We start from the raw sequence: 27,809 nt of genomic DNA on the forward strand, positions 1-27,809 counted from the left end.
ATCATTGCCTTTGAAAGTTCTCCATGGCCCTGTTCGACCCCACCCACGAACCAGTGCCGGTCAGGTTGTTGGGGACCGAATCCTTGGCTAGCAGTTTTGCAGTAGGTCCTTAAAAACTGCAGCTTTCCTGTCATACCAAGGACTTTTGACTACCATTTTTGTATCAAGTCCATTAAAAAAGCAAATGCTCCTGTCATATACAGTACAGTAGAGGATCTTTGACTAGCATATTTGAAATAGGTATTTTAAAAACTCCATAGAACTCCTGTCACATAGAGCAGTGTTTCCCAACCTTTTTTGTCATGTGTACCCCTAGAGCCTTTTTGTCATACCATGAGTAGCCCCTCACTCATACATGTTGATAATTCTCCAAAAGTAGAATGTAAGTGGAGCTGTGCCACAGGTGATTGTCTCCCTGGGGAAACTAACTGTAGCACACATATTCCATTTTATTGTCTGACTGAATATGAAATGACTGAAAAGTGACTGAATACTTAGCATCTTGGAAATTAAATGTTTTGATGTACCCCTTGCATGTATCCCTTTTAGCTACCACTATGGGTACATTTACCCCTGGTTGGGAATCACTGACATAGAGGATCATTGACTAGCGTAAACATATTGCTTGTGTGTTAATAAAAAACAGTATATATATATCTATATAGATATATATAGATATATATAGATATATATATATTTACTGTTTGTTTATAAACAGTGAAACTGTACAGTAATGTCATATATGCTCCCATCCTCCCACAATTGAGTTCTCTCGGGTGCCCCTAGTGTCTAGTCTGTGTCATGACAAGTAGGAAACTGAGTCGTGTACAAATCGGTCAAGCTAGGAGCTGTAAGAGGTGGAGAGGCTCAGCCAGCCGACGACAGCTCATTTGATTGTTGTTGCACCTTTCTTATTTTACCACATAAAAATGAAATCCACGATTGAAAACTTTTGCTGACTTGTGAAGTGTACCCGGACATGACGGATGTTATTGTTACTCTTTTCTTTCCTAAAAATTGACGGGCTGAAGCGATTACAGTGATGAAGTCAGGTAAGAAACGCCACTACTCGTTGATTCTCACAACTCACCTCTGTGTTAACAAATGAGGAATATTAAGTCTGAACATAATTCATTGTTTTAATTAATGTGCCGTTCATTTATTTCTTATATATACTAAAAATTAAATGTCTCCTCGCTATTTTGCAATTTCCTGGTTCAATACATGTAAATGAGACCCCTTTAAATATCAAGAGAATTGGATTAATTAGCCGAGAGGATCAGCGATAATAACACTGTCCACCATAAAAAATGTAGAAAGAGTGCATTTTAAATGTTGAGGACATTACTGTAGTTCTACCAGCTTGCATGACTCCTTTCCCAAATCTCTGGACCCCCAATCCCCTCAAACCTGATCCTCCTCATCTTCTCCCTGCTGACATGCACCATTAGTTGGATTACTTTGCATGGGGTGCCACATAAAAGCCATGTGATATTGGGACATTCTACAGTAAGCTGCCGACGGCACTACAGGTCCGGATCAGTGCTGAAAAGCAGCTTTAAACGGTTAAAACTGGTGGTTTCCCATAAGGGCAACATCTGGCATCCATCTGACATGTATTGAAAAATGCATTCTGGCTGTTTTAAGTTGTCATTTTACAGAGGAACCTCCAAAGTTGATTTGTTATTGTTTGAATTTCACATAGGAATGGGAAATAGTCAATTCCAGTGTCAAACCATTGCTGTCATGAGCCCTGATTAGCCGTACAGGCAATGTTTTAGGTAACATTAACATTATTAACCGTCATACAAGAGTAAAAATAAGTTAATCGCTGTTAATGATAAAATCAAGCTGTTCAAGTCAGGATTTACCTGCCTTTATTTCTGGTTTGCCGTTCTGTATAAAAGCTCTGATCATTTTATATATCTTAATGTCATTTGGAGCAAATGAGAAAGTTGAAGTTGAGCATTAAGCTGATGAGTTTATTGTAAATAACAGTATGGCAAGTATAACATGAGTTTCAAATACAGTTACTGCCATTTTGTGGAGTTCATTCAACACTACATAAGGAGGTTGTCCACAGCCACACCTGTTACTGCCAGTGCTTTTTGACTTGGTGCTAATTATTGCCCCCGGTGGTTATTTGCCTTTGTACACCATGCACCAATTATAGGAGACTGTGGTGAACTGATGCTATGCCTGCTAAGATAAAATGTCTCATTTGCAGATGTTGCACACAATTACAGATTTTATTTTAGAGTCATATTTATCCAGAAAATTTTGGTTGAATTCCAACATTTACAGTAAATCGTTGGACTTGGGAGTTTCCGCTGCATTTCAGATGTTAATCTCATCTCTGATTATCTACCATCTGTTTGTGTTCTCTTAGGCATGCACAAGCCACCTCTGGCCCCTAAACCCAAGCTAGCACAGCTCCAGAAGACTGAGCTGTCCCCCTCCACCCCTAGAAAAGATGCCCTTTCGCGCCAGTCTCCCGGCCTGCCCAGGAAGATGAAGCCGAGACTGGCCCCCAAGCCCAGCTTCTCCAAACTGGAGTCCAAACCCATCCCTTTGAAGTTTCAACCACCTGTCACCGAAACCCAGCGAATCATTGGTCTCCTTAACACACAAAATGGAATACAGCAAGAGAACACAAAGCCAAACTGGGATTATATTATCCCTATTTGTCTTTGTAGCCAGAAACACTGCATGTGTATCAGGAGCAGTCACATGGATAAAACAGAGAAGGACTTGGAGATTGATAAAAACCCAAACTCCACTGAAATAAAGGCGGGCAACGTAAAAACCAGAGAAATAAATGCACCTATTGCTAATGGCCACCTGCCAAACCATAAACCTCAACAGACTGCACCAGCTTTGGGCAAGAACCTCAACAAAAATACCTCCAGTCCTCAGTTAAAAATACAGTCTTCTCTTGGCAGGACGTGGAGCAATGAAACGAACGGTAATGTTGGTGAACATGGGCAGGATCCACAGGAAGATGAGCAAAACCCCAGGAAGCCCTTCCCTATCCCGATGCCACGGAAACCCAAGAGCACCTTTCTGGTCCACCAGGAAAAGGTGGAGGAGGCAAGGGAGGAGATCCAGGAAGGAAGGACCGTGGAAGAGTTGAAGGTATCCTTTGAAGGGAAGGCCAGCGCATCCTCTCCAAGTCTTGTCTCTCGGCCTGCCCCTTCGCCCAGGAAGAAGCCTTATCTCACAGCACCTGAGAAGGCACCAAGTCCTGCACTGTCAGCTCTCCAGAACAATGTGGAGGAAGAAGACCTGGGCTGGGACAGTGTCCATGATATGGAGTTATCTGTCGACAAGGAGGATGAGGTGGAGGAGAGGGAAGGAAGGCGCGATGGTCAGGATGCTGCCAACAAAGACCAGGTTGATCCTTCTCGTTCAAACAGTCGTCTCGAGAATCAGGACGAAGTGGTCAAGGTAGCCCCGAAGAAGTTGCAGAGGAACAACAGCCCGATGGCTTGGATGAAAAGGACTGAATCTCCCGATGAGATGAAATTGGGAATGAACGGAGTTTGGCCTCCTGAAAAGACGACCAGAACCTCGGGAAAGCAGAGACCTCGGTCCTTTTCCGGTACAGACCGTGTCCGCTCTGAAGGACAGCGGAGGAACTCTTTCAGGAAGCTGCTGGATCTGAAACTCTCCGTCATGATGCTTCCCAAGCTCATCACCACTAAAGGATCCCAGACGCTGCCGGAGTCATTCACCAATGACCAGGACAAAGTCCGCCATCTTCGCGAGGCATTCAGGCCTGAACGTATTGGACTGGAGCAAAGCGTGGACGGTGACGCGTTCTGCCCCACGAGCGAGCAAGATGTGAACTATGAGAACATTTGCCATTATGAGGAGATACCAGACTATGAGAACATCTACTTCGGTGGCTCGGAGGGTTCTAGTGTGGCTTGGCAGAGTTTCATGTACAGTGATGAGGGCATTTACGAAGAACCAGAAGTGTATTTGGATAAGAACGCTGAATATGACAGGTACGTGACCACTTTTATCATCTCTGCCTATGTGATAAAAATATGATTTGTTGTACTAAGCGGGTATACGGTGAAATGAGTTTAGTGGGTTAGCGAGCTCTGTTGAGCTGAAAGCTGGAGTTGCGTGTTCAGCGACGGTAACTCTTTTAAGCAGCTCTATCACCATGGTAACTTAGGCTAAACTCATAACCTAGTCGGGACTAGGTTATGTCCTGGCTTTAAGCTTAAAATCAGCTATGAAAGTGCCACTGTTTCACTGTTTAACTAATTTGGAGATGGCGTCACACTTTATTGAGAACCTACGAGGTTCCCTCGCTGACATGACATTTTATAAAAAAGAGCATTCCCTGATGATATTATCCAGAAGCAAAATTGATTTTCAGCCGAGGGAATACACTAGATATGCTCACACGAGCACCAGGAATAAAATGCAATGTGAAATATTAATAATTAGGCCAACATTAGACGTCCGCAGTCCTTGCGTGAGTACTCACGTCAACACTGCTTAAGATTTTGAAGATTTAAAAAAAAATAGTTTTTGGTTCCAATTTATTTTTTGATCGGAGAAGTGTTAAAATGTCAAAGTTGTGCAATGTTGAGTGTTGAGAAATGAAAAGACTAATAGGGTATAGTTTGTAAAATAAATCAGTGTTAACTTGCTCATTACATGCTCAGCATTATTTTGTCAGCGGTCCTTCCTTGCTCTGTTGGCGGCAACAGTGTTGCTTTTAGCAGTCATAATCATCTGAGAACTCCTCATAACACTCCATAATAATTACATACACATTTTTTGTAAAATACACTGGCTGGGATAGCGTCACTTTTCAGCAGAAGTAGAATAATATGACGTCAAACGCCCCCTTTCATGTGAACGCGCACTTAGCACAAAGCCGAAAACCGTGCTTGACAAAGTAAGTTGATAACCACCGTCATGGGACCAGTTAAGTGTGATTGCGGATGTTAGGTTTTGTCGAGTTGCATCTTGAGCACAAAGCCTAGGTTTGTTGAGCCACTTTTGCTGTATACCCCCCTAAGTCATGCAGGAAAACATTGGTGACTTCCTCCAATTTTGAACCTGAATGGAATGTAGATTGACCCTAATTTGTGTAGCATGTTGCCACATTGCAGTCTGTCTGGATTCCGGTTTGGGGAGTTTGGCACGTTTGCCTTTCAGGTGTGGACACTCAGTGGGCGGACCCAATAATGACATTTTTTAATTGTAATCCACCAAAGTGTGTTGGAACAAGGCAATGAGTTGGAACCTTGAGATTTTATAGATCCACCGAGAGCTGTGTCAAAAATACATGCCTTTATAAAGTTAACAGTGCTCACCTTCGATTTACACTGTCAGAAAATGTATTAAAATGACAATATTTGTCTTATTATTGTGCCGGCAGTTTGTAATATTTTGTTTACTTCGGGTAACCAAAATGATTATAAGTGGCTCTCAGTATGATGCAGTGTAGTTCTAGACCACTGCAAACTGCATACACAATAACTAACATCCAGTATTGATGGCAGAATTTAAAGGCAGAATTTTTGACAACTCGTTTTTTGATTGTGCATGTGTACCTAACGTAGTGACCAGTGCTATTTTTCTTTAGCTTTCAGAATATCTCGCTCACTAAATCATCACTTTAGTTTGAAATTGATTAACATAAATGAACACAAGTTAACAGAATTAGACTTGCTTATGTGTTGCTTATGATAGTATCAATACCGCTCCACTCCTGTAGCCTAGGGCAGGAACAATTTCAAAATTAAAATCATAGCTAGCTTAAGTCGTCAAGATATCCTTTTAAATAAGTATAAATTATGATTTTAGGTGGCCAACAAGCTTTCACACATTAAAATAAAGCTAATAAACGTCATTTTTTGTTGAACAGAAGTTAACATAATTAGATTTGTTAACCTGTTGCTGATAATAATAGCTATACTGTTCCACTCCGGTCTTGTAGGTGGCAGTAGTGTGCATTAGAAATGGGTGGACAACTGTAAAAATAAAATGATGGCGAGCTAACTAAAGTCCTTCAGATATCCTTTCCAATGAATATAAATTATGATTTTAGATGGTTTCCGGTTTCCTCCCACTTTCCAAAAACATGCATATCATGTTAATTGGTAACTCTAAATTGTCCATAGGTATGAATGTGAGTGTGAATGATTGTTTGTCCCTGTGCGCCCTGCAATTGGACGGCCTCTTGCCCGCAGTCAGCTGGGATAGGCTCCAGCATAACCCTGCGACCCTAGTGGGAATAAGCGGCATAGAAAATGGATGGATGGTTATAATAATAATAATAATAATAATACTAACAATATATTATTATTATTTTATTAATAATAATAATAATGTAAAATTATTATTATTATTATTATTATTATTATTATTATTATTATTATTATTATTATTATTATTATTATTATACTGTTCTACTCCAGTCCTGTCGGTGGCAGTAGTTTGCATTACAAACTGGTGGACATCTGCCAAATAAAATGAAAGCTAGCAATCTAAAGTCCTCCAGATATTCTTTTAAATGAATACAAATCATGATTTCAGATGGTCATCAAGCTGTATCACACAAAAATAAGACTAATAATGGCACATTCTTGAACACAGAATTTGATTTGCTTACATGTTGTTTGATGATCTGTTAAACTGTAGGTGACAGTAGTGTGCATGACAAACCGGTAGACAAGTAGTTATGATTTTAGATGGTCAACAAGCTTTCACACCGTAAGCCAAAGACACTAGATACATGAGAATGTCCACTCGGCATCCACTTCCGCAATACGCCATGTTGGCTGCCATGATGGGAAGCAGAATCCAGAAACATTGCATTGTGAAGATGTCCTTGGCACACTGTTCGAACATTAATTGCCGGACAGATGATCCAAAAGACCAAATTTGTCATTTTTCCGGTTTCCAAAAGAGAAAGACTGGTATGTGTCATAAAAACATTGTACGTTTATAACACTGATAGTTGTAAAAATCGAGGGCAGTGCCTCTGGATTGGCAGACCACGGTGATGGTCCACCTTTTTAAGAAGAGGGTGTGTTCCAACTATCGTGTGGGGAGTACTCTGGGGGTATAGGGTACTGGACCACCTAATTCTGTCAGTTTCCCCCTGTATGACCAGTGTCAGATCTTGGTCCACATTGCCGGCAAATAGCCAGACTCTTTTCTAGTGAGGGTTGGACTCTGCCAGGACTGCCCTTTGTCACGATTGTGTTCATCACTTTTATGGACAGAATTTCTAGCCAGGGCGTTGAGGGGATCCGGTTTGGTGGCTGCATGATTGGGTCTCTGCTTTTTGAAGATGATGTGGTCCTGATGGCTTCATCGGGCCGTGATCTTGAAGTCGCACTTAATTGGTTTGCACCTGAGTGTGATGCGGCTGGGATGAGGATCAGCACCTCCAAGTGTGAGTCCATGGTTCTTGCCCGGAAAAGAGTGCCATCTTGAGATCCTGCCCCAAGTGGAGGAGTTTAAGTACCTCGAGGTCTGCAGTGATGCAGACTCTGCATGGGACCGTGTGGTGTGGTGAAGAGGGGGCTGAGCCGAAAGGCAACGCTCTCAATTTGAAGGTTGATCTATGTTCCTACTCTCAGCTATGGCAATGGGTTTTGGGTAGTGACCGAAAGGACAAGATAGCAGGTACAAGCGGCCGAAATGAGTTTCCTCCATAGAGTGGCTGGGCACTGTCATCCGAGAGAAACTCGGAGTACCACCGCTGCTCCTCCGCATTGAGAGGAGCCAGATGTGGGGGCTCAGGCATCTGGTCAGTATACCTCCCAAACGCCTCACTGGGGAGGTGTTCAGGCACATCCGACTGGTAGGAGGCCCCTGGGAAGACCCAGGACACGTTGAACAGACTATGTCTCTGAACTGGCCTGGGAATGTCTCGGGATCTGCCAGGAGGAGCGGGATGAAGTAGCTGGGGAGAGGAAGGTCTGGGTTGTCCTGCTTTTGCTGCTGCCCCTGCGACCCGGCCTCTGATAAGCGGAAGAAGATGGATGTATGGATGGATAGTTGTAAATAAACTGCACAGTGGCCAAGACTCAAAGTGTAGGCCCACACAATTTCTTTGTTCCTCTGGGTGAATTAGTGAATTATTGTCAAGTCAGTGATGATGATGATTTAGGCTATAGTTTGTAATGTAATGTAATAATCTATTAACAATACCATTACTGAAATAAATGTTGCATATATACGTAAGTACTTTTAAATCAAATTTCTATTGTGCGTTATGGTCGTGAAAAAATAACAAGATTTTATTTTATCAGTTTACTGGAATGGTAATTCATTGACAACTGGAATGGCAATTAATGATGCTATGTGTGGTCCTATCCACATTTGCAGGCCGAGAGATTGCATTTTCAATGACGTTTTGGGGTTAAAAAAAAAACAAAACATTGATGTTTTCTACCTCAAAGGCGTAAATCCAAGTTCAGTTAAATTGTTATAATTTTGTATGTCAATTTTTAAGTGTAGGCCATATTTCTGCAGTATAATGGGTTTTTACACATTTATATTTACATATATATATTCATTCTGCTCAGAGGTAGTGAATACATCATACACTATTGTGCGCCTAGCCCCGCCCAACTCTCTTGCTTACCATCATGATGGACTTTCTGCTGCACTTTCCCTACACTCTGTTACATGCATTTGCGGCAGAATTGAGGCCGAATTGACAGTCTTTGCTCTTAACAACTCTTTCCTAAACTGACGTTTGCAGAATTTGATTTGTTTACCTGTTAATAATAATAGTTATACTTTTCCACTCCAGTCCTGTCGGTGGCAGTAACTGCTATACTTAATTTAAAAAATGTAATAATAATAATGGCTAAATAAATAAAAAATATAGAAAATAAATAAAATATAGAAATATATACAATATAAATAATATAGTATATCATATAGAAAATAAATACAAATATAGAATTTAGGTGAAAATGTACAGTATGGTGTTTATATGCATGAATTGGAAAGTAGTCATCATAACAATTTCAACAGTCGGTTGAGCTTGTGCTACCAGTGAAGTGCTCGGTTGAGCATTTTGGTATGCATGCAACGTGAATGAGTTGCTGTTGTGGGTAACAGGTGATTCCGAGTCAGTCAGCCTGAAAGGAGCAGGATTATGTTTTGTAAAACTGTACACTCAGTCCCACCTCTTAGCTTAGCTTAGCTGTGTGTGTGTGTGTGTGTGTGTGTGTGTGTGTGTGTGTGTGTGTGTGTGTGTGTGTGTGCGTGCGTGTGTGTGTGCACTTCAAAGTGATCAACAGTCACATGCTATAAAACATGTTGAGCAGCTCACAAACAGAAATGACTCACAGCCATTGTAAACATGCCGTAGTGCGTGTGTGTGTGCGCGTAGAGCTGATTTTAGTGCTTTAGTTTCAGAGAGACTGTTGTTTTTTTTTTGTGATTGCCTTTAATCCATTTACTGGCATTTAGTGCTGCATGATAAATGTTACACAAAACAAAACTGTTTCCATGTTACTTTCCAAGATTTAAGATGTTTTATGCAAACAAAAAGCTTACAACTGTCAAAGTTGGCTCACAAATGTATAAAGGTGCTAACCTTTATTGTTGAGTGGAAGCATGGCCATAGTCATCAGTTGAGCGATTGTTTTAAGTGTGGAATTGATTGTCTTCAAGCAATTGAGGGAAAATGGAGTGCACTACTTGGCTGCATCCAGAAGAGGCACTGTAGGTTCTGTCTCAACTCGTTTGTAGCCTGCAGAAGACCATGATGTCCGCTATGCTATTGGTGGTATAGCTTTTTTGTGTTTATGTTTAATGTTTTATAATAGCTATAAAATAAATATGGGCCGAACGGTGGTCTAGTGGTTAGCATGTTGGCCACACAGTCACAGTCAGGAGATCGGGAAGACCTGGGTTCGAATATCCGTTTGCATGTTCTCCTCGTGCGTGCGTGGGTTTTCTCCGGGTACTCCAGTTTTCTCCCACATTCCAAAAACATGCATGTTAGGTTAATTGGTGACTCTAAATTGTCCATAGGTATGAATGTGAGTGTGAATGGTTGTTTTGTTTTGTGCTGGCGACCAGTCCAGGGTGTACCCCGCCTATCGCCCAAAGTCAGCTGGGATAGGCTCCAGCATGTCCCGCGACCCTAATGAGAAGAAGTAGTATAGAAAATGGATGGATGGATAAAATAAATATATCAGTGTGAAGAAACACATTCCTTAGTATTTTCCGCCATCAAATTATTATTTTTTAATAAACATTCATTATCATTCAATATGAATGCATTATTTGCTGAGTTATTCTGTAAAATGCAAAACAAATTGCTTGCAATCTGTCATTTGCACATTTATCCAGATCTTCACCAAACTGTAATAGGTTCTTCACCCCATGACTGAAAAAGACGCGTCGAAATCAGCTTTGTGTATTTCTACTAACAATAAAGCATTTAAGAACCTGAATGAAAACATGCACTACCTGCCGGTTGTTTTGAAAAGTTTCCACTGTATAAATGAACTCAGGCAGCAGGCTTGTGTTATAGTGCGACACAGCTGATGATTATCGTGAATTGTTGTTGTTTTTCCCGCTGTGTCAGGAATCTGCTGCGGTCACTGCAGGAAATGTTAAAATGCATCTGGAAATATCAGCTGAGTTGAGAGGTTTTTAAATAGAAAACGCTGTCCCTCTTCTATAAATAAAACCCTCATTTGTTAGCACATTTTACACAGATGTGCACTTCCACGTTTAAAGGCAACGTTTTCACCTTTGACCCAAAAATGCCCTCTTTGTTTTTCCTATAGAAGCTCTGCAGAGGTGGATGATATCGTCTCTGATGATGACTTCATGCCTCCTTCGTCGGATGAAGAGGAGGATGAGGAAGATGACAGCTCCCTCTCAAGTAAAGAAGACCCTGAGCAGCAGGAGGAAAGTGCGGTGAGGACATGGATGACTTCAGTCATTATTTCAGTTTTATTATACAGCATCTCACAAAAGTGAGTAAACCCTACACATTTAAGCAACCATCTTATCATGGTTCTGAAATATGTGGGTTGTTCATGAGATTACAGTACTGTTTTTACAGATGATTGATTTTTTGTTCATTTTCATTATTTGCATGTAGATGCTGTGTTTGCATGTTTTGCTATGTGCCTAGTCTTTTATTTGAGGATGTGTTATATTCATCGTTTTGGTGTTTTTATTATTTGTAATGCAGAGCGGCCCGAAAAAGACCAAGATCCATCACATTGCTACTGAAATTATGACCTCTGAGAAAGTGTAAGACTTTTGTTTCCTATTATGTGAGCACCACAATAATTGCAAAGTGATTTAACTCACATGATAGTATCTAACATGTAGTTTATGGATTGTTTCTTAGGTTTGTGGATGTCCTAAAGCTGCTCCATGTTGTAAGTACATGTTACTCTTGTGTTAAAGCTACATTGAGCACTAACAAGTAATAATTCTACCTTCCAAAATCATTGTGATGGTACACTGGCTGGTGTTGCCATGGCAAGCAGGGATCTACTTACTGTAGTGGAGGGTAATATTGGTGGACCAATAATCAAACAATGTTTATTTTAAGACATAATATTACAACTGAAACTGGTATTTAGCATAACGCATACACTATAGAAGTGGGAATCTCTGGCCACCTCACGATTCCATGTGATTACGATACGAGGCCTGCGATGAGATGATAAAACGATTATCGATGCATTCCGATGAATCTTTTTTTGTGCTCAATAGTTTGTCAATTTTTTAATACATTATTTTTTCTATGTATCATTTCTTCTTACTCACTGTGTACTACTAAAACAAAGCATATTTGTAATGATCCCCAATTAAAATAAGCATGAAACTGATTAATTTACTTCCATTATCTTAATAATTGGAAGGTTACATCTACCAACACATTTCCCATTGTACAGAACCAGCAGGAAAAGTAAATTGCGCCAGTGGCAGCATGTATAAAATTAACCCAAACTTCAGCATATTCTGAATAACCAACATAAAAAAAATCTGCCATTATTCATAAATAAATAATAAAGACCTCTGAATTCAAACAAAAATCCTGAGCATAGAAAGTCAAAAACAGCTTTCATGCAAAATAGAGATTACTGTACCTGTACCAGCAGCTCTCATATAAGAATAATGCTTGCAGACTTCAGTATGTTATGAGTAACCAAAAAAAACTAGGCTGCCCAACAAATAATAAAAAAAATACAAATGAATAGGCCACAGAAATCAACATGCCTCTGCAACATGATTGAACAGCTCCGCCATATTCGCACCCGTATGGCTCTCATTCATTCCTCTTGTTTGTATCCAAGAGACACTAGCTTCCAGTCATCAGTAATAAAGTGTGCTGTTACGGTGACATAACAGCGCCTTTTCCGAGATGGGTGGAAAAGTTATTACCTGCTCGATGGTTCTCTCATCGGGAGCAACTTCAACTGGCTGTTTTTCCTCCTTGTTCGAGTGGAAACGTGCTATGTGGTTTGTCATATTTGTCGTGTTCCCAAAATATTTTAAGCTTATATGACAAATCTTGCACATTGGTTGGCTCTTGTCCAGTTCATTTTTACCTTCAACTGAAGCCTGTGAAAGCCAAAGTCCTTCCAGATGCTCGCTTTAAATCCAACGGGTGCGGTTCGGAGTTTAAGGTCAGCCTTTCTGATAGCGTCTTAAGTGCACAACCACAAACTGTTGGCACTACCTCTTTTCTCTTTTTGTTCAGTTTGTTTGTTCCGTCAGCATCGATTACTGACATTTATGAATCGATCAATAATTGTCAATGTCCGCATTAGGATGCATCTAAGAATCGATTATTTCCCCCACCCCTAATACAGTAATCCCTCATTTATTGCGGATAACTGGTTCCAGACCCAATTGTGATAAGTGAATTTCCACAAAGTAGGATTCCTTTTTTATAAATAGAATATTTTTGTAGTTAGAGCATAGAAACCCTGTTACGATTGTTAGGTGTAGAGGATCGGCTCGACGTACCGTTACCCCCCTAGTACTGAGACAACTTCTTGATTCCTTCCCCACCAGAGTTCAATTACTGTGTTCCCACTGCACAAATGGAACTACAGTTGAATTTTAAGCACACTATGGGGCTATCCACATGGAAACATTTTCAGGTCAAAAAGTCTTTTACCGTTTTAGCCTTTCATCCACACGGAAACGGCATTCTGAGTGATCTGAAACAGTATTTCCTGAAAACGGCTTCCAGAGTGGGAAAATCTGAAAACGCCGGCTTGTCGTTTCCATGTAGACAAGCAACTCGCTTCTTTCTGAAAATGATCACCAACCTGTCACCGTCACGTGAGCTTTCACGAGAAGCCAACATAACATCTGAATATTTCAACTGGCGTGACTCACCCTGGGTGAAAACGCCCTAAAAGATTGTCTCTTTTATCCCGCAAATGCAGCTCCTCCTTTTTAGATTGGTCACTGTAACAAAGGTACACTACATATTAGGAGGTAGCAGAGCCCTGATATGCAAGTTTTTGAACTGATGACCTCTGAGAGGGAAACAAAGGCAGCTGATGATTAAGTGGCTTAATCTTAAGGACATTTTAACCTCCACATTCAGCCACCGTGCTGATTCATTCAGGCTTAAGGGCTAATTAAGTTTTTCATAGCAAGGTGAGAGTGGAGTAGTTTTGTAGATTGTAGATTGAAGCTTTGCATAGGCAAAGTGTCAATCAGGCTTCAAAAAGCCCTCGGGTTGCCAGCATATGATGCTTTGCATTGCAACATAAGGTCTGATGAACTGTTTTATTTCTTATGCTTGATTATTATCGTATGCACAGAGCCTACAAACTGTTTATAAGAAACTTAATGCGGTTCCACTCCAGTCCTGTGGGTGACAGTAATGTGCATTACAAATGGTGCTAGACCATCAGCTATATTTTCAATTAGTATAAATCAGTGGTCTCCAACATTTTTTCTTTTGAAAGCTACTTTTACAAAATGAAAATGGCAAAGAACTACCGTAAATTCTGGTGTATAAGCCACACCCACAAAATTTAGAGGAAAAAAACAAACTTGTTCTTATATAAGTCGCACCTGTGTATAAGCCGCACGTGTCCACGTCATAAAGTGTCATATTGTGGGGCGCACGAGTCCATGAGGACCAGTCAGCTCTTTATTTGACAGGAGCCAATCATGAGCTACGAATAAACTCATGACGAGCTTGTCAACCCATTTGAAATTGCAGGAGGTCGTTACTCAATATAACAGTCTGACTCATGGTTTCATCATACAAACAACATTCAATACATCACACAGCAACTAACATTCAAACGTTATACGTCAGAAATATAGAAACGTATCAATACGAGTTTTATATGAAAAAAACATTTTAAAGGGTTCCCATAATACATTTCGTTTGAGAAAACCATTTCACTGGAGGAGAGCATAGAACGTATAGAAAATAGCCCTGCAATGTTTCTTCTGTCCAGAGGACCCGGAGGTCAAAGCAAAAAGCGGAAAGTATACGTGATTGCAGCGCCCCAATGAATGCGTTGCTCAGACCCAATGCTTTTTGGAAAAACTTCAAAATGTTTTTTTTTTTTCATTTTAAAGTCATATTAGGACATGTTTGTATATTTCTATATACTCCTTTTGGGTATTTTAGTGCTGTTAGTAAAGTGAAAAAAAAAAAACGTAAAGTGTTATTTGGAAGATGACACCATGAGTCAGATTGTTATGTTGTTATACTGGTATACAGTATATACAGAAAATGGTGCGGCAATGCTGCTTCTGTCCACCAAAGGGATCCAGAGGACCCGGACCCCAAGGCAAAAAGAAGGATGCTGACGTCATTGCAGCACCCCAATTAATGCGTTGCTCAGATGCAATGCCTTATGGAAAAACTTTAAAATGTTGGATTGAAACAATTAGCAGTAGTTCTGAAGTAAAGGAAATGACACAAGATTACAATTTAGCATGAATTAGCTGCACCGCTGTATAAGCTGCAGGGTTCAAAGTTTAAGAAAAAAGCACCGGAATTTATGGTATTCATTTTTGTAACATTTCCATAGCTTATTTCAACCCAAACAACCACAATATGCTTGTTTTACCAGAGCATGAACAAAATGCTGGTGTCCACAACTCACATTTTGTATTTCAGAATGCATTTCATTCTAGTGTTCTCACATTATTAACTGAAAACCTGAATGAAAAGCAGGCTTGCGGGCACCGCGTTGGTGGCCCCTGGTATAAATGTATATTTTTAGATGGTCAACAAGCTGTCTCACACTAAAAGAAAAATTAAGAGAATTGAAATTAAGAAAATTTGTGGCGTTACCTGCTTTGCATACAACATAAACTCCTATCTGAAGAACTGTTTTATGTCCTGTGCTTGATTATTTTTACTATGCTCCGTTTTCATATAAAAAAATATGGTCATATGAGCAGATGTCACAGACAGGAAGTATCTGTCGCTTAAACTGTGCAGGAATGGAGCCCGGTGATGACACACAGTCATACTAGGTCTGAAAGAATGCGGATGGTATTTGTTTTGGCTCCTTCTCGACATGGCACCCAGACAGACTTTCCATGTACTTGAATGATAATTCAAAGGTACGCTACAGTGGAAGCACAGACCTCCACTACGGCCAAACTCTTCTAATTTGGATCAAAACCTTCATATATACCCACCTGCTGTCCTATATTAGAATCTTCTACTGATGATTCATGTAAAAAAATTCTTGCAACATTAAAAAAATAATAATTAAAATCCTGGATTTACACCTGTATCCAGACCTGCACCAAAATGAAATGGATTCTTACTTCAGAGGTGTTCTGGGAAATTGGTTTTGTAGATTTTTTGTGTAATTTTGATTCAGCTCTTGTTGTAGGTTCATTGGATTGTGCAGATGTAATGTTTTGGCTGGTCATTGTACCTTGCCTTTAATAAAAACCTATGTTAAATTATTCCAGATGTTTACATGACTTTGAGGAAACAAGACATGTCGCAAAATCAGCTTTCCAATATTTAAATTTAAATAATTAAAAAGGCGCATAAAAATAATAATATATATGTATATGTATGTATATGTGTGTGTGTACACGAAATGTATTATGGGAACCCTTTAAAATGTTTTAAAATGTGTGTGTGTGTGTATATATATTGCCATTTTTGTAGCAACAAACTACTTTCCCCCGTACAATGCTGTTCAACTGATGTTCATGAGGGTATAGTATCACAGTGTGTTCCAAACACTGATTTTATGCAGACAGAGGAGGTAGAAAGTACTCCCAAACTTGGAACACCTGTAGGAATTCGTTACACCAACAGCCAAGGCTTGATCAACCTCCATTTCTGCTGAACAGCTTTAAATTGGTGACCCATTTTGTGGCCCCTGAAACAGACCTTTTTTGTATAATTTTGAAATGCACATTATTTTTCAGCTTTGGGTAACCTTACCTTTTTTTTAAATTTCTGGCACTTCACCACTTACGCACCTTTGTACCATTTCAAGCTATTCATTGGAGTTGAGCAACTTGATTTTCAATAAATAATTGGAAAAATTGGGGTGTTTTAAAACTTTTGACTGGTAGTGTATATATAAAGATGCAAAGAAATAAAAATGCTTAACAATGGCAACAAAAAAGAAAAGGGAAGAAATTGAAATCAATGAAGCTAAATATGGTTAGCAGAATGTAGGGTCTCATTAGATGGTGTAGTTTTATGGTTTTGGTGTACCTTCTCATTAAATAAAAGTGTGTTTTTGCACAAGGTTGCATGACTTTCTGAAAACAAGATACTCACATTTATCCAAATGAACTTTTTAGATTAAAAATAATAATAATAAAATAAAAAAGAGAATAAATGAAAAACAATGTATGGTAACCTAAATATTGGGTTTCATTAGATTGTGTAGGTGTACCTAATATTGTGGCCACTGAGTGTTGCTAGTTTGGTATCTGATGTCTTTCATAAAAATACTTTTTATCTCATTGAGGTATTTCCCCAGAGACAGCAAGGTTTTTAGCCATGCATTTTTGCTCTCCTATCTCATCCATGTTTTCTCTGCAACTTTGAGATAATGCAGTTTTTTGCTGCATTTAATAGTAGTAAGACAATAGGATATTGTTATATTTTTGTCTTTTTGTGACAGTATTATCTCCCTTGGTGGTTATTTGATCTGCAGGACTTTCGTGAGGCTGTAGCCAAAGCGTCTCATCAAAGTGGCAAACCTGTGATTGAGGATCGTCAGCTCAACCAGATCCTGTACTACCTCCCTCAGCTTTATGAGCTCAACCAGGACCTGCTGCAAGAGCTGCAGAACAGACTGGCACTGTGGTACAGAGCACATTCAATTGCTTTCTTTAATTTTTATCAGCAATAATGACCAAAATTGTGGTAAATACTCAATTATATTTTACTTCACTTGTCTCCTGAGCTTTAAAAAGTTGGATTTTAAAGTGCATATTGTATCTCCTCACTACAAGCCAGAATGACTCAGCATATTTAATGCAGGCTAATTAAATATAATTAAGGAAATGCCAACTTCCAAACCAAGAGGCTGGAATGTGATCGCTCTGTGTTGTCAACTGAATTACATTTTGTCATCTTCCAACTTGGTTAGGTTCCTTGCGGTAGGTGCGTCATCTCTCAAAGACTCAATATTGTCTTCTGTGGTTTTCCAAAGTGGAACCGAGGGCGGGCAATTGGGCAGCAATCCTAAAAAAACATTCAAGGAAGACTACTGAAATGTCTATGCACTAAGATTATGGACTACTTCTTTCCTTATTATTCTTATTTTGTAAATAGTGTCAGTGCAAGGCAAATGATTGCATAGTCACCAATTAAAACAAAAGAATCAACAAATAAAAACCAAATAAGTCAAAGATAGATGACAAGGAAGCGCTGCTGTTTTTCAGTACCTACTGCAAAAACACAAGACAAAGACTCTCTCTATATGACAAGATTGCGGTGGTGTTTTTAAAGATCCACTGCAAAACGGTGGTCAAAAACCTTGTACATGACAGGAATACTAGTCAAAGATCTTCTGTATGACAGGGGCAATCTGCTGTTTTAAGCACCCACTGCAAAAACAGTGACAGAAGTGCTATGCTGTTTTAAAGGACACTACTGCAAAAACGCTATTCAAAGATCCTTAATATGACAGGAGCACTATTCTATTTTTGACCATGTGCTGCCAAAAAGTTTGTTGAAGATCCTCTATATGACATGAGTGCACATTTCAAGTTATTTTTATTAAGACAGAATTTTTTGTGACCACCTTTGCATGATGAAGTGGCCTGTGCCACTTCCAAGTGTCCATGGCTGTGTTTTCTTGAACAGGGATGAAAATGAGCAGGTGGCGGACATCTTCCTAAAGAAAGGTCCCTATCTGAAGATGTACTCCACATACATCCGTGAGTTTGACAAGAATGTGGCCTTACTGGAAGAGCAGAGCAAGAAGAATCCAGCATTCGGTGCCGTCGTACGTGAATTTGAGGTGACAAGACTTGCCTGACCTGTTTCCTTGTTTCTTGAGCTCGTTTTATATGTCAAGATAAAGTTTTGCATCTCTTTTGTTTCTAAAAAAAAACAAAAACGTGTCACCTGTGTTGTTCTTTATCCCAGGCCAGTCCACGTTGTGCCAACTTGGCTTTGAAGCACTACCTTCTAAAGCCCATTCAGAGGATTCCACAATACCAACTTCTGCTCAGAGGTAACTTTTTCAAACTCAATTATTAACATTATTGATTGATTATTGAGTTGTAAAACTTAGTAGCTGCTGGCTCACCTCTTGCACAATGCTGCCCTCTAGTGTCAATAAAGGCAAACGTACCAATGTAGCATTGGATTCATGGCTTTACCTTCAAACACAATCCAGTCTTGGATGCTGGTTGACCTTTGATTTGTTAGATTTTTTTTAAATGTCACCATAAAAAATAACAGAATAGAAATAATTTGTTCCATGGTCAAACTGTGTCCATACAACCCGTTATAAATGGCACAAGACAACTTTTATTGTATTTGTACTTTATTTATCCCACAGTGGGGAAATTCACTTTCACTTCACCGTTACAAATGGCACAAGACAACTTTTATTGTATTTGTATTGTATTTGTACTTTATTTATCCCACAGCGGGGAAATTCACTTGTTACAGCAGCAAGCAAGATACGCAAGTAAAGAATACTTAGTGACATAGTGACTACAACATGATTCAGGTGGTGCAGGTGTTGTAGAGCCTGACAGCGGTCGGTATGAATGACCTGTGGAACCTCTCCTTCTTACACCGTGGGTGTAACAGTCTACTGCTGAAGGAGCTGCTAAGGGAACCCACAGTGTCATGTAGCGGGTGAGAGGTGTTGTCCATGATGGATGTCAGCTTAGCCAACATCCTTCTCTCTCCCACTTCCTCCACGGAGTCTTCCTCCTTCCTTATGCAACATTTTAACATTCTTAACTTCCATACAAGTGTAAAAAGAAGTCAATCATTGTCAATATGAAGACATAACATTTGAGTCACATCCCGCGTGCGTGTCACGCAAGTGTAAAATGAAGTTAACCACTATACACCGGAGAAAGCAATAAAACACTCCTTTCATTTGACGGCCACTATGTACAATAGGATCTTTGACGTTCAACCCAAATCAGATTTGGTGACATAACACAAGCTTATCTTTTCACAATGTAAAAAATCAGAAGAATGTGGCTGAAATATTACATAAGCAGTCCCAGAATCTTTTCTTTGTCTGGGATTAATATGCAAGATTATGAGCCAAGAATTTACTACACAACACTGAACTCTTAATAGTATTGAGCCACGTGTTGACCCAGATGCTGAATTGTTTGTTTTTCAGACTATTTAAAAAACCTGTCCAAAGATTCAGCTGATTACAAGGACACACAAGGTAAATAAAGAATCACTTGACGTCTTCTTTGAACAGTACAACACAACTGATAGTGTTGCAGGGATGGATATCTGGTGTAATGCAACTTTGATGTTTTCTTCCATTCAGCTGCTCTTGCTATTGTTAAAGAAGTGGCAAATCATGCTAATGACATCATGAAACAAGGGGTAAGTACCTGTTTCATTTTTAAAATACTGCAAATGCTGAAATCATAGCTGGTGTGTTTAACCGCAAATAGGATGGGGTGCTAATTGGAAACAGGCAATAATTGGAAAGAGGCTGTTATTTCCCAAATTTGAAAACACATTACATATAACAAGTTAATTTTGTAAATGATTTGGAGTGCATGAGAAAGTAGAAAGGAAAATGTATTTCTCTTTACAACCTCGTGATTTATTAACAAGTATATGGCACAACACAGGAGCACCAGAACCATTGTTGTAATAGCGGTAAAGGGCCTGTCACACCTTGACGATTTAGCCAGCGCACGCCAACGTATGAAAAATTTGGCCAATACGCTGGCGTACGTCGAATAAGTTATGGGTAAGTTTTGTATAAGTTAACAGCACGCTGAAGCACGCCGGCATATGTTGTAGTACGTCCAAGTTGTCCAAAAATTTTGTGCATGCACAAAACTTTTCGACGTATGTCAACGTATGATTCATACGTCCCGCATACGCGGCCAATAAGTTATGCGATCGTTGACGCCCGTTCACACACGTTATTTGTAAGTTATGCACAAGTCGTAATACGTCAACATACCTTGAGACAAAACTGTGTCTTCTTGGCTCTCTTCTTGGCAAGTGTTGGCTCAGAGGAGATGGAGGCTGTTGTGTTTGCAGATACAGTACATTATGCTATGCCTTGTAGTTACTCCATATTTATACTGCTACATGCTTGACCAGTAGAGGGCACTGTGACACTGGGAATGGAACCAACAGGAGGGGAAGAGGCATTATAACATCCATCAGAGTGAGAGTGGGAGGGGAAGGCTGTGGGTGGTGATGGATCCTTCTTACGTCCACGTCCTCGCCATCGGCCTCCGTCACTGCGCTGATATTTCTTGGCAGCGGTCTTCGAAATTTTCTTCGGCATGATGGTGATGTTGACACTGCGATGTCTAGTGAGGTTATGATTTGAGTGATCAAGTGGCAGCCTTTTTATAGGCTACGGCACGTGATCGTCGGCCATACGCTGCCATGCGGTTTGCATAAGTTAGACTGGTGTTGGGCATAAGTTGTGAACGCCGGCAACACGCTACGCATTCGTTGGAATAAGTTGTCTTTAAGTTATAGAAACGTTCTATATAAGTTACTAATACGTCATGTATACGTCAAACTCGTTATGAATTAGCTATGTATACGCCCAAAATTGAAAAAAACGTCCACAGTTCAACGTATGCCATCAAAATGATCACGTCAGGCATGCGCTGGCTAAATCGTCAAGGTGTGACAGGGCCTTAAGGAGCAAACTGCTCAACCAGCTTTAATACTGCAAGTGTAACATGCATGAGTGTTGCTTTTGTAGACCACGCACCCAGCGATTAATTGAACAGAGGCGATAATTGAACATGAATGAATGAGAAACTGAAGAAATAAGGTCTGCGGTCTCTGCGGCTCGGGATCTGGGTTGTGGGTCACGTCGTTATGTTGAATGTGTGCTGTAAATAAAAGAACGGCAAACATTTCATGCTTTATTATCACATATTTATATCACATATATATAAGGACTTATAAAAACTTATAAAAAAAACGGCCTACCTTTGGAAAACAAAAAACATTGAAAAATACAAATATTTTTAGAACTTTTTTTTTTTTTTACCAAAAATCTGTGAATTTGTGAGAATATGCATGGATCCATTGATATAGTAATGCAATGATGCCTATGTTTTAGGATAACTTCCAAAAGCTGATTCAGGTGCAGTGCAGCCTGAATGGCCATCACGAAATAGTCCAGCCGGGAAGGGTGAGACACACTAACTACACTTAGAAGAATAAAATTACAAATAATAGTGGGTAATTAATTAAACTCTTCTTGTATGTCCTAGATCTTCCTGAAGGAAGGCACCCTGAACAAGCTGTCCAGGAAAATCATGCAGCCCAGAATGTTCTTCCTGGTACACTTAATGCTTCCTTTTAATCACCAACATTCTTAAAACCACATTGAGGACAGGGTGAAAATAGATGCATAAAATGCATCTATAAAAAATGTCTGTAATTAATGCCACAATGTTGTGAAACCTTTTAAATTAAAGCTGCACACTTCAGCTACATCTTGAAAGTTACTTCGTAAAGCTATTGTAGTGATGTCTTGATACAGTACTGAATGGGTCGTACAAAAAAGTCTGACTATAAATACACCAACGTTGCTTTTCCTCCTTCAGTTTAACGACACACTGCTGTACACCACTCCTGTTCAGTCCGGCCAGTACAAGTTTAACAACATGCTGTCTCTGGCTGGGATGAAGGTGACAACTTCATAATCATTTTCACAACCATCTAATCATTGCCACCATCAATGCTAATGATGTCAACAACGACAGGTCAGTAAGCCAAGCCAGGAGGCCTACCAAAACGAGCTGACCATTGAAAGTGTGGAGCGCTCTTTTATCCTCTCTGCGAGGTAACCATGAAAGGCTCATTTACTATATCTAACACATTTATTTCCTGATAAGGTGTGTGATTTATTTTTCATGTGTTTTTTCCCCTTACTGTAGTTCTGCATCAGAGAGAGACGAATGGCTTGAGGCCATTTCCACAGCAATCAATGACTACACCAAGAAGAAGATCACTTTCATATCTGGAAAGACATCAGACGAGGTAATAGAACCACCACAACTCATACCTTTTGCCTAAGATGTAAAAACCAATGTGTGTGTGTTCCCCAACATTCAGGTACAGCTAAGGGATGCTGGTGATGGAGCTCCTTTAGGCTCCAAAGCTCCCATATGGATCCCAGACCCACGTACCACCATGTGCATGATCTGCACCTGTGAGTTCACTCTGACATGGAGGCGACACCACTGTCGAGCCTGCGGGAAGGTGAGCCTGGTGGAACAAAGACTAACATAAACATAGGTGTTCGCGTAATAGAATAATAACCTGAGCAGTCATGCCAGTCTTTTAGAGATGGATTTATAGCTCTTTGAAGGGAACTGAATCTGACCTGCATATTAACCAAGCTACAGTGACATTGTTATTGTATGCGCTCACATGAAATAACTACTTTTCTGGCATAGTGACACCTCGCCACACCACACCGACCTGCTACTGTCAGGATCTATGGAGCTATCGACTGCTTGACCCCAAAGTATGGGAAAGATAAAAGTCTTTTAATTAAGCAAACAGAAAGTGACAGAGGTGAAAAAGGCTCTGTGACAAAACATACACTTGAAGTCAAAGGCAGTGTAGACAGGGCGGAGGAACGTCTATGTGACAGCAGCGTACATGAGACGACGCTGGGCTTTTAAACACCAGTAATTGTAATTGTGGCCAGCTGTGAAACATAGCACTGGGGTGAAGGCTACAGCTTCCCCCCAGCAGGAAGTGCAGCGCACCAAAATAAGAGCGCAGGACAGAAAATACTCACTCCTGTCCTACGGAACATGACAGCTACTAGCTCCACCACACACTCGCTCACAGCGAAAGGGAATGTCACATATTGGAGCTGCCGCCACTGCTGCTGTCTTTTTGTTTTTGAATTTGGAAAAGTTAATGCTAGGTGTAGCGTTCATTTCTATGTTGCTATGTGAAATCAGTGAGCTAAGAAAGGACGTTCATGTAATGCTTAAAATGACCAAAATACAGCAAAATACTATAGTATGAAAGTATTACATGTTATCATGGATGTGCCTGTTACTACATGCTCACAGCATGTATATAAAATCAAAACATTTTGTTGGAGGTTTTTGGAGGTGTTTTAATAGTGGGGTTTGTAGGTGGAATAGGTGTGTCCCATTACATGCAGTAATGAGCTGCCTCTTTTTTTGCTGTTTTTATATCTTTGGAACGCACAGAAAAGAGAAAGATGTGTTTTCATGTCTAATATAAGAATTGTGGATGATGGGCAAAATCAAAAACAAAAAAAGTGCAGTTTTCCTTTAACCTTGCGCTGATTTGAGACCCTGGTGCTTATTTGGTTTTGCAGACTACACACCCGGTGACTACAGGAGAGTAAGAGGTTAATTGAATAAAGGCATTGAATAAAGGCATTTATTGGTGCATTTACCCTGTATAAGCCACACCCACTAAATTTAGAAGAAAAACAGATTTGTTCTTATATAAGCCACACTTGTCCAGTTAGTCAGCTCATTATTTGACAGGAGCCAATCATAAGCTATGGACAAGCTGTGGAAATTGCAGGAGGTCATTCCTCAGTGTAACAGTCTGGCTTACGGTTTCATCTTACAAACAACATTAAACTCATCACACAGCAACTAACACTTCACGTTATACCTCAGAAACATAGAAACATGTATCAATCAGAGTTTAATATGAAAAAACCCAACATTTTAAGTTGTTCCCATAATGCATTTCATTTGAGAAAAACATTTCATTGGAAGAGCATAGAAAGCATAGAAAATGGTGCTGCAGTGCTGCTTTTGTCCACCAGAGGGAGCCAGAGGACCTGGAGCGCAAAGCCCAGACGCTGACGTCATTGTAGCGCCCCAATAAATGTGTTGCTCAGATGCAATGCATTATGGGAAAACTTTAAAACATTATTATTTTTTTAATTTTAAACTCATATTGGGACATGTTTGTATATACACCTTTTGAGTATTAGGTTGCTCTATGATGAATTTAGTGCTGTTAGTAAAGTGTTCTTTGGGGGGGTAGCATTAAATAAGCTTTGCTTCTTCCTACTCTTTTTGGACATGTGGAACTGTGAAATGATGATTCATGAGATGTATTCCATTGTAACCTTCATGCATGTTCAAATAAAATTAAACCAAACCAAACCAAAGATGATACAGTGAGTCAGACTGTTATACTGGTTTATATACTGTCCTCCACTGATTTCCAATGGGTTGAAAAGCTTGTTGTAAGTGCATTGATAGCTCGTGATTGGCTCATGCCAAATAAAAAGCTATCATTTCCTCAATGACTCGCTAGCAGCACAGTATTTAAACAATTAGTAGTAGTTCTGAAGTAAAGCAGATTATCACAAGATTAGAATTTAGCCATAAATTAGCCGCACCGCAGTATAAGCCGCAGGGTTCAAAGTTTAAGAAAAAAGTAGTGGTTTATACACCGGAATTTACGGTATGTAACTGTTAACAGCCCCTACTTGGATGACCCTGCATTATGGCTGTAAAGACTTGACATTGTTGTCAACATGATGTTTGATCCTCTGTTAGGTGGTGTGCCAGTCATGCTCCTCCAACAAGCACTGTCTTGTGTACCTCAAGAACCAGCTGGCAAGAGTGTGTGACCAGTGTTACCTCACACTGCGGGAGCAGAAAAGTAGGAAACATCAACCACCTATCTCTTTTCTGGTTCATAAAATTAATCCAGTGATGTGTCTTCCCCAGGTGAAGAAGCCCTCTCTGCAGCAGCATCAACTGGCAACAAAACTTCCTTTGCGTTCTCTCGCAAACAGAAGAGGATACCAGCAGCCCTCAAAGAGGTTACTGAGAGCATGTTCACAATTGATTATAAGAGGAAGTGGGAAGCTTTCTGTTCTGATGCATTTGACTTCCTCAGGTGTCAGCCAGCACAGGCAACTCCTCCATGAGTGGCTATTTGCAAAGGTCCAAGGGCAAAAAGAAGCAGGGGAAGAGGTTGTGGTTTGTGATTAAAGATAAGGTTCTGTACACCTACGCTGCAAGTGAGGTAGGCAACAGTTTGTTAGTGTTAGAATCCCATCACCTGTCAATCCATTCATTTTTTCCCCCTTTTGTGTCTCTGTGCAGGATGTTGCCGCCTTGGAGAGTCAACCTCTTTTAGGGTTTGTCCTAAAGGTGGACTCATCCCAACAGTTACAGTTCAAGCTTTACCACAAAAACACTCTGTACTACAACTTTAAAGCAGATGATGCCCATACAGCACAAAGGTACAGAATAAAACTCCATACCAACACTGGATATCGAAAGCGAACACACCCCCTTTAAATTTTATGTTAAGGTTTTACAGATGTTTACTGGAACCTGTTTAATTTGACCCTGTTTATGGCAGACTATGTGGACCAGCTCATCAAGTCCTGGTCCAACGTGTTCTTAGTACTAAAAAGTGCCCGCTTAATCCGAATTTGGATGGTCAAACACTACTGTCGATATCGAATTTCAGACCCAAAGGGGTTGTTTCTCTGAAAAAACTGTCTATTTATGTCAACATGTGTTGTAGTGTTGTTCACACCATCATTATCGCTTGTGTTTTTGCAAAAGCAGATTTGTGGTTATGTCAAAATCAATAACAAACAACAAACAAGGGTGAGAGGGACAACGGGAAAGGAATTGCCACTTACCTTCAAAGCTTTAGCTTCTCAGTTGTTCTTTCGTCCCCCTTTCCACAACTACCAAAATTCACCCATTTCAATGTTGCACAAATGGAAGAAAATGATGTCAACAAACTGTTGTAACCTCCTTATGTCTCAAGTAAACGGCGATGTGAGTTAGCCAATCTGAGGGATGTCGACTTAATTCAACAGTATTGTATATGTATGAGTCATGGGTGAAATTCCTCTTGCTTTAGCTTTTCAGAAGACATCTGAAGTTTTTTTGGCAAAATTGTGGTTCATCTTGATAAAATTCCCGGACGAGGCAGCGTCCACTTCGATACCTTGTGTGCATTAAAAATGCCAAAATGACCAACGTGCCAATGTAGTGCCTCTGTATGTCCTATGTATTGTCCTATAATGTGTTGTCCTAAACTGTCTGAACAAAACAGCCACATTTTATCTTTGTGTTATATGTGACAAAGCAAATTAGTGTAATATCTAATTAATACTGAATGTGTTTTACTTTTTTAATTTTCCAAAGGCCAATAAAAAAAAAGTTGCGGAACAAAAGTTACCCCAGGCCACACTATGGACATTCCTGCTTTAGGGAAACCCCAGATGGTCTATTTGTTTACTTTGTGTATCTGCTCTATTTTGGACATTTATATCAACATTCTTTTACAAATAATAACTTTAATTTTGCTTTTACCAGGTGGATCGACACGTTCAAAGAATCAGCGGTGCTTTAACGGACATGTGACATTTCAACTTTGACCTTTTACCTCAGTGCTTCCAGTGTTTCCCATCTGGAGACACCATATTTGTCATCTTAGAATTGAATTATTTTAGTGGTCCCACTCCCCATTTACTGAAATTATGTTTTTTAGAATGTATGTATGTATGTAGTATCAGCTACATCGTTTAATCAGTTGTATATGCATTAGTCTTTTTCTAGTCTAGTTTCTTGGATATTTTTGTAGCACTATTTGTGATTTTGTTTTTATCAAACATTTTAGTTTGACATACTTCTTTATTTAGGTGCGTTTACACACAAAACCTCCCTTGTCACTAAAGCACTCTAATTTTATTACTATGTAATAAACTTTCACCTTAAATTATTTTTATTTTTACAATTTTCTTTAGTAGATAAAAAAGTGTCAAATGGTGTTTTTTTTCACTCGTAGATCTACCATGGATCATAACATGGTCTGCACTTAGTTGTCAACAAATGTAAATAGTTTCAAGCCCACCATGTGTTGTGTATCACTAAGAATGTGTCATTAAATAAAATGTGCATGAAATGAGTTTCTACAGTTGAAATGTTATTGTAATAACATTCCTCCTGCCATCAGCTGTACTAAATAGGTGGTAACAATAACCGTATTAATGACAAAATAACTTTAGTGATGGCTGGACTGTGGACTTGTGGTTAGCACGTCAGGTCAGAGTCTGAAGATCCAGGTTTGAATGTCTCCATGTGGAGTTTGC

The 27,809-nt window shown here is 39.7% G+C and overlaps 1 protein-coding gene across 1 annotated transcript; it reads left to right on the top strand.

The window, feature by feature from the left end:
* Window positions 1-814: 814 nt before the first annotated feature.
* Window positions 815-27,725, top strand: LOC129181834 (FYVE, RhoGEF and PH domain-containing protein 6-like). Its single transcript, XM_054777495.1, has 21 exons — window positions 815-1,052; window positions 2,390-4,010; window positions 10,800-10,932; window positions 11,213-11,274; window positions 11,375-11,405; window positions 17,166-17,317; window positions 18,323-18,479; window positions 18,608-18,695; window positions 19,836-19,886; window positions 19,995-20,053; window positions 21,780-21,851; window positions 21,934-22,002; window positions 22,270-22,353; window positions 22,429-22,508; window positions 22,603-22,705; window positions 22,781-22,927; window positions 25,243-25,348; window positions 25,417-25,511; window positions 25,589-25,717; window positions 25,798-25,937; window positions 27,034-27,725. The coding sequence occupies exons 1-21, from the start codon at window positions 1,043-1,045 to the stop codon at window positions 27,068-27,070; spliced, it is 3,426 nt and encodes a 1,141-aa protein (XP_054633470.1). The 5' UTR covers window positions 815-1,042; the 3' UTR covers window positions 27,071-27,725.
* Window positions 27,726-27,809: the final 84 nt, after the last annotated feature.

Source organism: Dunckerocampus dactyliophorus, chromosome 5, assembly GCF_027744805.1.
Source record: "Dunckerocampus dactyliophorus isolate RoL2022-P2 chromosome 5, RoL_Ddac_1.1, whole genome shotgun sequence".
Taxonomy (NCBI): domain Eukaryota; kingdom Metazoa; phylum Chordata; class Actinopteri; order Syngnathiformes; family Syngnathidae; genus Dunckerocampus; species Dunckerocampus dactyliophorus.